Source organism: Corvus cornix, chromosome 19 (assembly GCF_000738735.6).
Source record: "Corvus cornix cornix isolate S_Up_H32 chromosome 19, ASM73873v5, whole genome shotgun sequence".
NCBI lineage: Eukaryota > Metazoa > Chordata > Aves > Passeriformes > Corvidae > Corvus > Corvus cornix.
In genome coordinates this window covers 3,206,274-3,218,630 of record NC_046348.1, presented here as the reverse complement: position 1 = coordinate 3,218,630, position 12,357 = coordinate 3,206,274, and the positions used below count along the sequence as shown (strand labels likewise).

Below are 12,357 nucleotides of genomic sequence, written 5' to 3'. Positions count from 1 at the left end.
CTGCCCTTGGCAGTACTGGGGAAACAGCTGGATCTTAGAGGGGTTTCCTAACCTAAGCGATTCTACAATTCTAATATTCACCAAAAACAGCCCATACCTTCTCATTAAAAACTTTTTTTTATGAATAAAAGTCCAAGGCACAGATGACTTCAGCATTCAGCAACACCTGCATGAGTCAGGTGGTATTTCCAATTTCCAACACTAGCAGTGCAAGGGAGAGCATGATTTCCAAGAGTTTTGTCCTTAGGCGCTGGCTTGCGTTGCTGCAAAATAATTCCCAGCCTTTGGCACAAAGTCCAAGCCTTTTATCAGAGCCATAGTCACTCTTAAGCTCAGTTTTAAAAGCAAACAGGTAAAATTCTCCTTAACTCTGAAGAACAAGCATCAGAGGTGACAGAGTTGCCATCAGTCCTGGAGAGGGCAATGAGCCAAACTCACTGACTTCCTATAGCTCTGAAACATGGACAGCACTATGACCAATTGGAAAAGCACCCGTACTTTACAGCCAGTACTTTACAAATTTACAGTCATGGCTAAAGAATAACTTGGCTAAAAACAGATTTAAATAATCTGAAATTAATTTCTTAACATCCTCTAAGTGGCATCATCGTTGTTACAGCTCCTGTGCAGACCACAGCTTCCCATGAGCAGCAGAAGGACCTGCAGCCACAGCACTCATCTCTTATCTCCACTCCATTATGTATTCACCAGGCTCAGCACTCAGTGAGGTCTCCGCTGGGATCATCACCATGCTTTGGTGTTTGCCAACGTCACCAAGCCCTGGTGATGCCCACTAGTGACACTGTGGAAATTGTCAGTGAAAACAGAAGGAAAGCCTCAGGCAGAGAAGGTGACACAGGCAGTACCACAGTTCCCATGGCTGTGGGATCAACACAGTCCATAAAATGGTTATCCTTCAAATCCCATTACCCCACCTACAAACAGGCACTCATGGAATGCATTGATTTGGAACAGACCTTCAAGGATGCTCCAGTCCAACCCCCTGCCAGGCACAGGGACACCTTCCACCAAACCAGGTTGCTCACATGGTCATGGAAGCTCAATGGCACTTCTTTGGTGCTCTTGTCTAGACCCTGTAAAAGAACCTCAGCACCATCCAGGTGAGACACTGATCCTCCCAAGAGGCAAAGGTCCTCTGGAAAACCAAAGCAAACAATCATTTCATACACAAACCCAAAGTCTGACAGAACCTGATGGAAGACCAGCAATGGCAGAGAAAAAGGCAGAGTTCATACTGGCAAACCTGCAGCACACATCAGCAGAAGTACAGCAGGATGGAAGTGGCCACAGTGGCCCTGAAAGCTCACAGGACTGTGAGCAGAAAATTTCATTTTTAGTTATTTCCCATGAAAAGAAACCTGGGTCTGCAAGTATTCACTAGAATCTGGAACACTGCACTGTTAACAGAAAGTTCAGTCCCACCCTGCAGCAGATTTTGACGTGGCACAGCCAGGTCTGTCCCCGGTGCTCAGGTGTATCCTGAGGTGCTGGTGGATGCCTGAAGAGGAGGACGCAGAAGAGGGGAGGAACCTTCTCCTGTAGAAGGAATATACTGGGCTAGGAGCAAATGAACACAATTTGGGCAGGAGATTTGGAATTCTACAACCAGTCAGGAGCTGGTCTATAGGAAGATGTCCCAACCCATGGCAATAGGGTTGGATGACATGGTTCTTTGAAGGCTCCTTGGCGACTGGGGGGAAACTTTTCTTTAGCCGGAGCTCTCCAGGGCTGCTGGAGCAGAAGGACTTCCTATTCTCCTCTGGATGTCCCCAAGAACAGCTTTTGGCCAGCAGATGTCTGGGGCTCCACTCACTACTTCCATCACTCCTGCAAAAGGTGATGGAGGAAGCTGCATCGCTACAGAAAATACTCAGAGTATCACTGAAAAAGGCTGAAAGATGTTTCAGAACATCCCTCATGTGGGATCTGAGCACCTAGAAGTCTATCTGCTGTGTCAGCCCCATCCCTGGAAGTGTTCAAGGCCAGGCTGGAGAGGGCTCAGAGCAATCTGGTCTAGTGGAAGGTGTTCCTGCCCATGGTAGGGGTGTTGGAACTAGATGGTCTTTGAAGGTCCTTTTCAACCCAAACCACTCTGTGAGCCCATGACACACCACATGCCACAGCCCATCCCCTGCTCACAGCCATAAGTCTGCTCCCTGATTTGGGGGGCAAAAGCAGTGCCCACATTTCCAACACCAGCCCTGGTTCTGGCCACTGCAGGCAGGGGCACAGGCAGAGGTGCAGAAGTGCAAGTAGCCTGTGACACATCACCCCTGCCCTCTCCCCTTCCTCCAGCTCAGCAAAACTTTGTACTCCTTGACCTTCCACAGTTGCCTCGTTTCCTATTTTTCCTAACAAGAACAGCCTCTTTGGCCCTGCGCCTGGTCTGCTCCTGACACAGCATTGCTCCATCTCTGTTTCCCATGCTGTCCTCCGCTTGCCCTCCCCTCCCCACGCATCTCCTCCAGGATCATCCTGCAGACGCCACGGTGCAAGGACACCCAGCAGTCCCATGAGGCAGGTGTGCTCAGGTCACCCGGAGCCAGGACAATACCACACACTCTGTCTTCCTGGTCTTCCACCTGGGCTCACTCTCCTCCTTTTTGCTAATATACATAACTTTCTGGAAGAAGCAGTTTATCACAGTACTTAGCTTAATCAGCCTTACAGTACATGTTCTGCCTGTAGTGATTATTTTGCATATTTCCTGAGAAATCTTGTTAACGGGGAGATACATGGCAAAACAAACATTTGTACAGCTTCCGAGCAGCTCACGCACAAAGACACTTCAATTAAAACAACAGGGATGAGATTGAACCCTTTTGGCTCCAGCCTTCTCAGACGTGCAGCACACAGCTGATGTATCTGGCTGCACTTATTATCACTCTCATCACTCTCTGGTGCCCACGGATTGACAACAGGTCTCAGTGGGTCAAGAGTATTCCCGTATTCAAGTTGACTTCAGTGAGACTACCAAACCCCGATGCATCAGACCTGAAGGTCCCCAACACACAACAAGGGACCCTGGGGCTCAGTGTCCCCTCTGAGGTCTGTCTGTCCCCCAAATCCTGTCCATCACCCCACCAGGCACCTCCCAGGTTGGGGACATGACACACCACCCAGAGCTGACCTAGAGTCTGGGCTTTGCCTGCTGCCATGTTTAAAGCATAGCGAAGGATTTTCCCAGTTTTGGGCTTGTCCTACCACAGGGTGCGCCCACAGCATCCCTGTAGCACAGGGACACCTAGGACCCCTCAACTGCTGGGGAGCACAACATCTCACACAGGATCATGTGGGGCTCATCTACATCATTCCTGTCACCTTCTTCCATGCCCAGCTGCCCAGCCCAGCAGACCCCAGGAGGATTCATCGGCATCTCACCCCTCCCGTTCCAGGACCCCAAGGGAGCAGACGAAGCAGCTTCCCTGCCCCAGTGCTTGTGGGACCAGGAATGCTCTGAGGGCAGCCACGGTGTTTCACCTGCCATGGCAGCTCTGCTCCTCCCTATCCCCAAAAAATAAGCATTTCAATAATGCTAAGACCCGCCAAGCCCAGCCAGAGCAGGCAGCTGCGCAGGCTGCGGACGTGCCACAGCCACCAGCTGTCACCCGCCACGTGACAGCCCCACTCCCGACTGGGAGGGACAGAGGACAGCTGAATTATTTACATGACCCTTTTGGTTGAACAGAAGAGCTCGAAAGCACTTAGGGCAACGAAGAGGGTTAACAAAGGAAAGGAAGATGGCATCTAAACAAGTAAATACATTCACCTCCAAGGTCCATAGGGACTTCTGCAGCTGGGGGGTTCTGGAAAAGATGGAGACGCACAAGACCTGACCTCTGCAAACAGCAACTGCGGTTGACTTCACATTTGCACCCCCAGGAGAGGAAGCCTCAGTAGAAACAGTATGGAATTAAAAGGAAGGCATGGAGTGAGGCCTGGCTGTGAGTCCTGGGGCACTGCTGCAGATTACAGTGCCACAGGAGGTGAGCGGGTGGATCCACAGAGCCGGACGTGGAGCCCACCTGGCCCTTTTATTTTTAACACCCATCTCCCATAACTCCCACTGGCAGGAGGCAGCACTGGGAGCAGGGACTTGGCTGGCAGGAGTGGGGATTCAGCCAGCTGGGGAGAGCAGTGGCACGGCACAAATGCACAAACATCCCTGGAGAAATGCACCCAAAACCAGCTGCTGGAGATGAGCAACAGGCACAGAAGGAAAGCGCCCCCCAAAAAATGTCCCTGCCAGTGGCTGAGGGGTTGGAACTGGATGGTTCCTCTCAACCTAAACCACTCTGTGATCCTATAACACTGGCACATCTCTCTCACTTCCTCCCACTCTCAGAACACCATACATAATTATTTTACCATTGGGACCTGTGTCGCATCCCGGAAATCCCAATGTCTCGCTGAAACTGAGCTGTCAGCTCTATGGCAGGATGGAGCACCATAGGACTCTCACAATCCTGCATGTACACACCATCTCATCAGGGTTGCTTTTGGTGGTGTTGGGGAATGGGATCAGCTCCAAACTCACTCCAGATGGGCAGGAAAGATCACCCATAGCCACAGCTGTGGCACCTGCACAGAAGCAGCTGTAAACAAAGCTCTGCCCAGCCTCATCCAAGGCATCCTGCACTGCCCATCCTCAGCTGCTCTCCTCCACAAGAGGACATGTTTCACCTGTAAGTTAAATTTCCTGTCCCTGGTTCAGAGCAGGCCTGGGGGCACTACTCCCACAAGGGCACTGAATAAGCTCCAGCATGCCTGATCCCAACCAGAACTGAGATTCAGAAAAGAGCTGGGATTAGCATTTTGAATTTCAAGTACCATTTAAAAAATCCTATTAAGACATGGAGCTCTTGTTCTGTAGAGCAGTGACCGCCCTGCATCCCCCTCCTCTGTTCCAACAATGCCAGCTCTTTTTTAATTAATCCTTCTTTTTTATCATCCCTGGCAGAATTTAGACACTGTATTAAGATGGGAAGAACCAACCCAGGCTATTAATGAGGCAGCAGAGAGGAAACAAGTTCAAACGCTCCTGACTTCGTGTCCACTGCAGCATCTCTCTCCTCCCTGTGTCCCTCTGTGGTGTAAATCCACGATACCTCACTCACTGCAGTCCTGACAGGGGGCACCCACTCAGATTCAGGGCGTCTAGATGCTCAAAAGCATTCCTTCATCCCCAGGAGTCCCTGGGAAGAATGCTGCACCCTCAGCATGAGGCTGATGAATAAGGAGCAGCAGCAGCAGTGAGGCGAAAACACATTTTATTTTTCTTAAGGCGTATTTAAAGGAAGAGAGAAATTTTAAAATACTCCATGGCATCACTTCTCAGCCAGTGCCGGCTGCCAAGAGGACATTCACGAGGCTCCTTTTTACTATTATTATTAAAAAGCCTATTTTTCAATCCCATTTCACAGCCTGTGCTGGTGGTGGAGACAGAGCCCCATGTTTGGGTGCTTTCCAGGCAGAGTGGGGAGGCGGCTCTTGGGGGAGCTTCTTCCTCCCCCAGGATCCACAGCCACCCTGGGCATCTAACAGTCACCCCTGGGCATTCAGAGCTGCCCAGTCACCCCAAATGCCACTCCCTCATCCCCTTGCTGGCGTCACCCCAGCTCCATCCTCCTGGTGTTTTCCAGACCAAACCAAATTCCCAGCCAAGTGATCCTGGTGGGAGCTCTGATGCCAGACCAGACTTGACATCCAGTCGTCCCCACTGCCAGGGGTCCTCCCCACGGGACAGACCCCCCTCGCAATCCCAGGCAGCTCTGCAGCCCCAACTGTGTAGTAATTAAGAAAAAAAAAATCCACAAAAAAACCCCAACAATAAAACAACAACAACCACAACAACAAAAACAACAACAAAAAAAAAAAACACCACAAAAAACCGAAACCAAAAAAACCCAGAACGGAAAAGCACTACAGGGAGGACCAGGGGCGGCACGGGGCGGGGGCTGGAGCAGCACTCCGGGATTTCGGGCTCTGCCCCTCCGGTCACTGCCGCTGTCCGCAGAGCTCGGCCCCATGCGTGGGCAGCAGCATCCCCGCGGCCCCGAGGGTGCAAGAGGGGGCCGTGACACGGGAAGCGGGGGGCACCGGAGGCTCCTCCACCGATGCTCCATGCACGCAGCCGCCGCCACCTCCCACCGCCCGCGCTCCGGGACCGCGGAGGACTCGGGGCCTCCGCGGGACGAAGGAGCGGCCGCACACGAAGCCCGACGCCTCCCGGACAGCCCCGGTAACGGCGCCGGGGCACCTGCCGGGTCTCCCGCGATGCAGTGGCCGCAGGCGCTCCTCGGCCCCGCCGCAGCGGCTGCGCCGGAGGATGAACACGCAAAACGGGAGCGGCTCGGGGCGGGCGCGGCACGACCCCGCGGCCCGCGGGCAGCCCCCGCCCGCCCCGGTACAAATACCCGTCTGTATCCGGCCTTCCCAGAGGTGATGCTGCTCGGCCGCCGCGGCCCGCCGGTACCGCGCAGATCGCTGCTCCGGCGCCCGGCGCCGGGAGAACCGGAGCGGTTCGCGGCGGTGCGGAAGGCGCAGCCCGGGGAACCCCTCTCCCACCCCGACACCCCGGCGATGTCCGGGGGTCTCATCCCCTGCTCCCAGCTCCCGCCCAGCCCCCCTCGCCGCCGCCGCCGCCGCCGCCGCTCGGGGCAGGGCGGCCCCAGCCCGGGGACGGGGGGCCAAGACGGCTTCGGGCGGTTCCCGGCGGGAGCAGAGGGCTGCCCGCATCCCCCGTATTCCCCGCACCTCCCGGCTGCGCCCCGCACTCACAGCACGCAGCTCCCCGGTCCGGTCCTTCATCCTGCCGCTGCCGCTGAGAACGGCCAGAGCGCGGGGAGGGGCGGGCGCGGAGCATGCGCCGAGAGGTGCGGAGATGGGCGGGGGGACACCGGGGGACCCTACCATGATGGGGGGAACTGGCTGGGGGACGCTCAGTCCTCGGAGTCACACTGCGGGGAGGCGGCACGTGGGGTCCCACATCGCGGGGATGCGACCGGGGGAGGGGGGCGCACAGCTAGGAAGGTCACAGCTACAAGGGGATGTCACGGGGGAAGGTCACGCCGGGGCGCAAATGAGGTGTCACAGCTGCGGGTCACACCCAGGGGACCTCACACGTGGGGGCGTCGCATCTTGGGAAAGGGGTCTCACTGGGAGAGGTCCACGCGAGAAGGTCACAGCTGCGGGTTACACCCAGGGGACCTCACACTTGGGGGCATCACATTGGAGGGGGGTCACTCTTGGGGAGGTCACAGGAGGACGTCACATCTGGGAATAACATCGGGACGGATCACACCTGGGGAGGGCATACCTGTGGGACATCACATCAGGGTGCTCTTAAGGGTGTGGAGGCATGCACAGCAGGGCAGCCCCAAGAGCAGGGTCGCCCCTGGGTGTCCCTGGGGCGGTGGCAGTGGTGCTGGGGGTCCAGCAGACAGCAAGGTTTGGGGGCACCAACAAGACAGGCTGGCTCTGCCCCCCTAGCGTGAGGACAAGCAGGGGATGTTGGGGGATCCACCCTGAGGATCCAAAACCAGGCTCACAGGGAGCAGAGAAGTGCCAGCACGGCTCAGGCAGAGCTGCCAGTTTGCCGCTTTTGGGGAAACTGGCAGTGTCGGGGAGACACCCCTCTGCCTCCCCGCTCCCACGGATAGAGAGGAGCGGGATCTCCCATAGCCGGGGCCCGCAGGTTCCTCTGCAGGTCCTGGGGCCTTTGGATCCAACCACAGGGCCACGGCTCGCAGTTCCTGCAGTCCGGCACGTGTCCAGCATCCTTGGGGCGCCCGGTACTGGGGTATACCTGGTGCAAAGGCTATAGGGGTCTCCCCCGCGGGTGTTACGGCCAAACCCAACGCAGCTCACCCTGTGTACAGCCCCACTCACGCCTCACTGGCCCGCACATCCCACACACCACCCCACTCACCGCGCATGGCCCCGCTCGCCCCGCACAGCTCCACTCTACCCCACACACCCCGCACTGTCCCACACGGTCCTGCACTGTCCCGCACAGCCCCGCTTGCCTCACACAGCTCTGCTAACCTCGCACTGCCCCACTCACTCCGCACTTCCTCGCTTACTCCGCTCACCCCGCTCACCCCGCTCACCCCGCACTGCCCCGCTCACCCCGCTCACCCCGCTCACCCCGCTCACCCCGCACACCCCGCACTGCCCCGCACTGCCCCGCTCACCCCGCTCACCCCGCTCACCCCGCACTGCCCCGCTCACTCCGCTCACCCCCGCACTGCCCCGCTCACCCCGCTCACCCCGCTCACCCCGCACACCCCGCACTGCCCCGCACTGCCCCGCTCACCCCGCTCACCCCGCACTGCCCCGCTCGCCCCGCTCACCCCGCACTGCCCCGCTCGCCCCGCACTGCCCCGCTTACTCCGCTCACCCCGCACTGCCCCGCTCGCCCCCCGAAGGCAGAACCGGGCCGCGGCTCCGGGCGCGGCTCTGGAGTGCGGCGCCCACTGGCGGCTCCAGCCGGAACCTGCGGAGTCGCTCCCCGGTAGCCCCGGTAGCCCCGGTAGCCTCGGTAGCCCCGGTAGCCCCGGTAGCCGCGGGGCGGGGCAAGAGCGGGGCGGGGTTCGGGCTCCCCTCCCGCTCATCCCGGAGAGCTCATCCCCCTGGGAGAGCACCGCTGGGTTACACCAGGGCCGCCCCAACGTTCCCACATTATGCCAGGCGTGTTCTTCCCCAAATTACCTGTATCCATCACTTTCCCACCTTTGTTTCCTCTCTAAAATATCCCATAATAAACTCTGTGCAGTCCTCCACATCCCAAACGCGTTTCCTTCTTCCAGACAGCTATAGCCCCTCTTTCTCCAACGGTGCCTTCACATCAGGGCCCTGGGCTGAGGCTCTACCTGGACAGGGTGTCCCTTCCTCTGGGTCCCTCATTTGGGTCCCTTTATGCCCTCGTGCCTCCGTGCTCCCCCTAGCTTGTGTGGATGGGACTTGGGTGGGGTGGGTTGGTCCTGGAAGGGACCCAGCTAAGGCACTATTTGGGCTCCCCTTCCCACTAGTGTCTCCCCATGCTCCCTTCCAGGTGGGCAGAGGAGCTTTATTGCACATCCCACCAGTGGGATAGTTCCCGGCACCAGGAACTGGCTTAATTCGCTCAAGTGACAGGAGTGCTGTGGACTTCCAAAAAGAGACATCACCCCCTCCTCTGTCACCAGCTCCTCTCAAGAGCAGTGCAAATTCTATCCCCAAGCCCACACTTGCACACACAACCCACCCTCTCACCCAGGAGAAGCTGCAGCAGTGGGTGCAGATTGCCCAAAGTCCTGCCTTGTGCCAGCACCTCAGTGCTCGAGCACTTCCTCAGCACCTTCTCTAACTGCCCTTGGGATCCTCTCGGGTGGCTGTTGGCATAGCACATGCTGCCATACTCCTGCCACAGGCTGCTGGTGGTTTCTTATGCCCACCCAAGCCCAATGCCCCCAGGAGGAGCCTCCTCCTCTTCCCAGGCAGCTGCTTCACTGCCTCACACAAACCTGGATCCTTTTGCATGATGCTGCCCTTGGGCTTTCCTACAGACCTGAGACCATCAGGTTCAAGGCTTCCTGCAGGGGAAGGGACCAGCTCCCTCCCAGAGACTTGAAACTCCTGCTCCCAGCACATACATGTATTAGCTTTGATGCCTTTTCCTGGTCTTAAAATCAAGAGTCATACACGGTTAGAAGGGGAAAAGGGATTTTACCTTGGTATTTATTTTAAGGGTCCTTAGGTGTACATGTCCAGGTCATATGCATCAAAATGCACCCCGCAAAAATGCCCTCCCCAAAAGATCGGGTATAACATTATAGGTGTTACTAATGAGCGTATCTATCAAAGATTCCCCAATGAGAGGCTCAAGTGAGCCCCCCTCCCCAAGGAACCTTCCCCTGGATGGTTCTATCTTAGCTTACAGAATGTGTTCTGGAGAGGACATCGGGGTCTGGGGCACACTGATCCCTAGCTACGAAGCTTCTAAAATGTTGAGTCTCTTAGCTTGACAAACAAGTCCAAGAATGTAGGCAAAAACCACTAAGAATACAGAAGTTGTAAAAAAGGTATAACAGGGGTATAAAAGAAAAGGCAAAAAATCTTCATGGCATCAGCTTGAAAAACAGCTCCTTGCATGCCAAGAAATGGAACAGGAACAGGTTTTTTGGCTACCACCATCCAGGTGCCTTTAAAGAGCTCTGATGTCAAGGGACATCCGTGGGCACCTCAGATGGGAGTGCAGGAGCAGGATCCCATTGTGCCGAGAGGTCTCATTGGAGGAATTTAAGCATTGGGCACAGCAGGTGATGGCACAGCATTTCTCCTGTTGGTGCTGCATTTATTTACTGAAACTTGTCAGGGCAGGGGCTCACTCCACCCCAAGGAGGGGGACACAGACCTTGTTGCTGTGAATCACTCCAGTGCCAGGGATGGTCTCACCCATGGAAGGATGTACAAAGCCACCATCATACTGCAAGGGAAAGACCTTGTCTGGTGTCAGAGCCGCCCTCCAGTGCCCATCACGAGGTTTCATCTCCCCTAATACCTCTCAGCATCCTGTTGAGGGAAGAGGCCATTCCCAAGATAGTTCCATGTGTCCCACGTTCTCCATGCTCTGGCTCCTTGTGTCACATGCTCTCCATGGTCAGCCTTCCCCAAGGCAGGTGAGAAGGATGAAGATTCTAGACCCAGCTGCCTGTCCTTGTCGCTCCACAGAGCCAGGACACCCTGCTCTGGTTGCCCCAGATGAGACTGGGGATGAGTCCAACCACGCTTTTGGCTACTGCCAAACTGGAGCACGTTCCCATACTAGAGCTAAGGCTGACAGCTCACCCTGCGTGTCCTCTTGTGCCACTGCTGTGGCCCTACGCTTGGCTCTCTCCATGCTGCCACAGCTCAGCACGCTGGGCAGATCTCTGGTACTAACACCAGGCTACCAGAGCAGGACAGGTCCACACCCTCCTCCACCCCAAACATTGAGCATGGCCACCCCACCTCCATCTGAAGGACCTTTTTAGCCAGATCTCATCAAGAGGCGCATGAATAAACATTTTCCTACACTTCTGAGCTCCATGGAGTGCTATGGAAGCCAACCTTCCCACTTTGAAAACTTCTCTGCCTGCTACACAACAGCATTTTCCATTTCCAGACCCAACAGCTTCCCACCTCCAGGGAAATTTGCAGGTCCCCTCTGTGCTGGCTGCCACCACCCACTTCAGGGCTCTGCTGTGTGGCAGAAGCTGAGACAAGGGACAGAGCAAGATCTGATCCAAAGAGCTGAGACATGGCTGGGGGGTGACGGGTCTGCCAAGAGCCCTGGGGATGCAGGAACTCATGGAGAGGGTCAGACAGCTCCTCATTCATGCTACAAGCAACAGGGGCTTGCAAATCCAGGGAGCCAGAGGCACAGCCCGCTGGAACAGCGCCTGTGCCTGCAGCACTCAGGGTATGGATGGACTTTCAGGTGTCAGGCAGGCCAAAATGCAGCACAGAAACCCGAGAACACACGAGGAATTAGAGGTGTTTTGAGCAGAGGCTGCAGAGGATGGCTGGTGCAGCTGCAGCAGATCCAAGATCGATCCTGTCATTCTCAAGGACTTGCCTCCATCAGGAGAGACAGAACTGCAACCGCCAAAGGAAGAGTTCAGACACGCACAAGGGGGATGTGGAATAAATCCTCAAGAGAAACACAGAGAAAAGCAAGTGCTGGGCTCAAAGTCAGGCTGACTTTGCCTGTGTGTGAACACGTGTGAACATGATGGAAATCCAGAGCAGCCCTGAGCCAGCAGCTTGGCTGCAGATCAGAAACCACCTGAAGCTGCTCATTCATTCATTTTCAGTCACTGCTGTCACTTCAGGGACACTATTCCCTTTGGAGGGACAAGACAGAGATCCTAGAACAGCTGCCAGAAGTAATTTGTTGAGAATTAGGCTGGAAAGCTGTTCATGGAGGAACAGACCAGAGTCACAGAGCACATCAGTGCTGAGGGAGCCAGGGAGGAGTTCTCCATGCCAAGAACACAGGCCAAGTCCTGTGGCATAGGAGAGACAGGATCTCAGAGGCAAGGAAGGGAAGAGTTGGATGGGCCACTCCACACCACACCACCTCCCTGCAAGGGAGACTCACCCCTCATCCCACTCAGTGCCCCCAGGGAGATGGCAGGGAGGGCAGGAGCAGAGGAGGGGAAGGTCTGTATGACCACAATCACAATCACAATCACAGCTGGAGGTTTGGAGGTTCCCTCTCCCCGCTCAAAGGAAGCAGATATGTCAGTGGAGATTGCTCCAAACGCTTGTCTCCATGCCAACAGCCATTAAAAGTTGCTTTTGGACAGCTAA

At 56.0% G+C, this 12,357-nt stretch overlaps 1 protein-coding gene across 1 annotated transcript in view; it reads right to left on the bottom strand.

The window, feature by feature from the left end:
• STX1A (syntaxin 1A) overlaps positions 1–6,902 on the bottom strand; it is a 75,228-nt gene extending 68,326 nt beyond the window's left edge. The window contains exon 1 of the mRNA XM_039562692.1: positions 6,802–6,902. Within this exon, the coding sequence (XP_039418626.1) occupies positions 6,802–6,831 (30 nt within the window). The 5' untranslated portion in view covers positions 6,832–6,902. The remainder of the gene's footprint in view (positions 1–6,801) is intronic.
• Between the last annotated feature and the right edge of the window lie 5,455 nt (positions 6,903–12,357).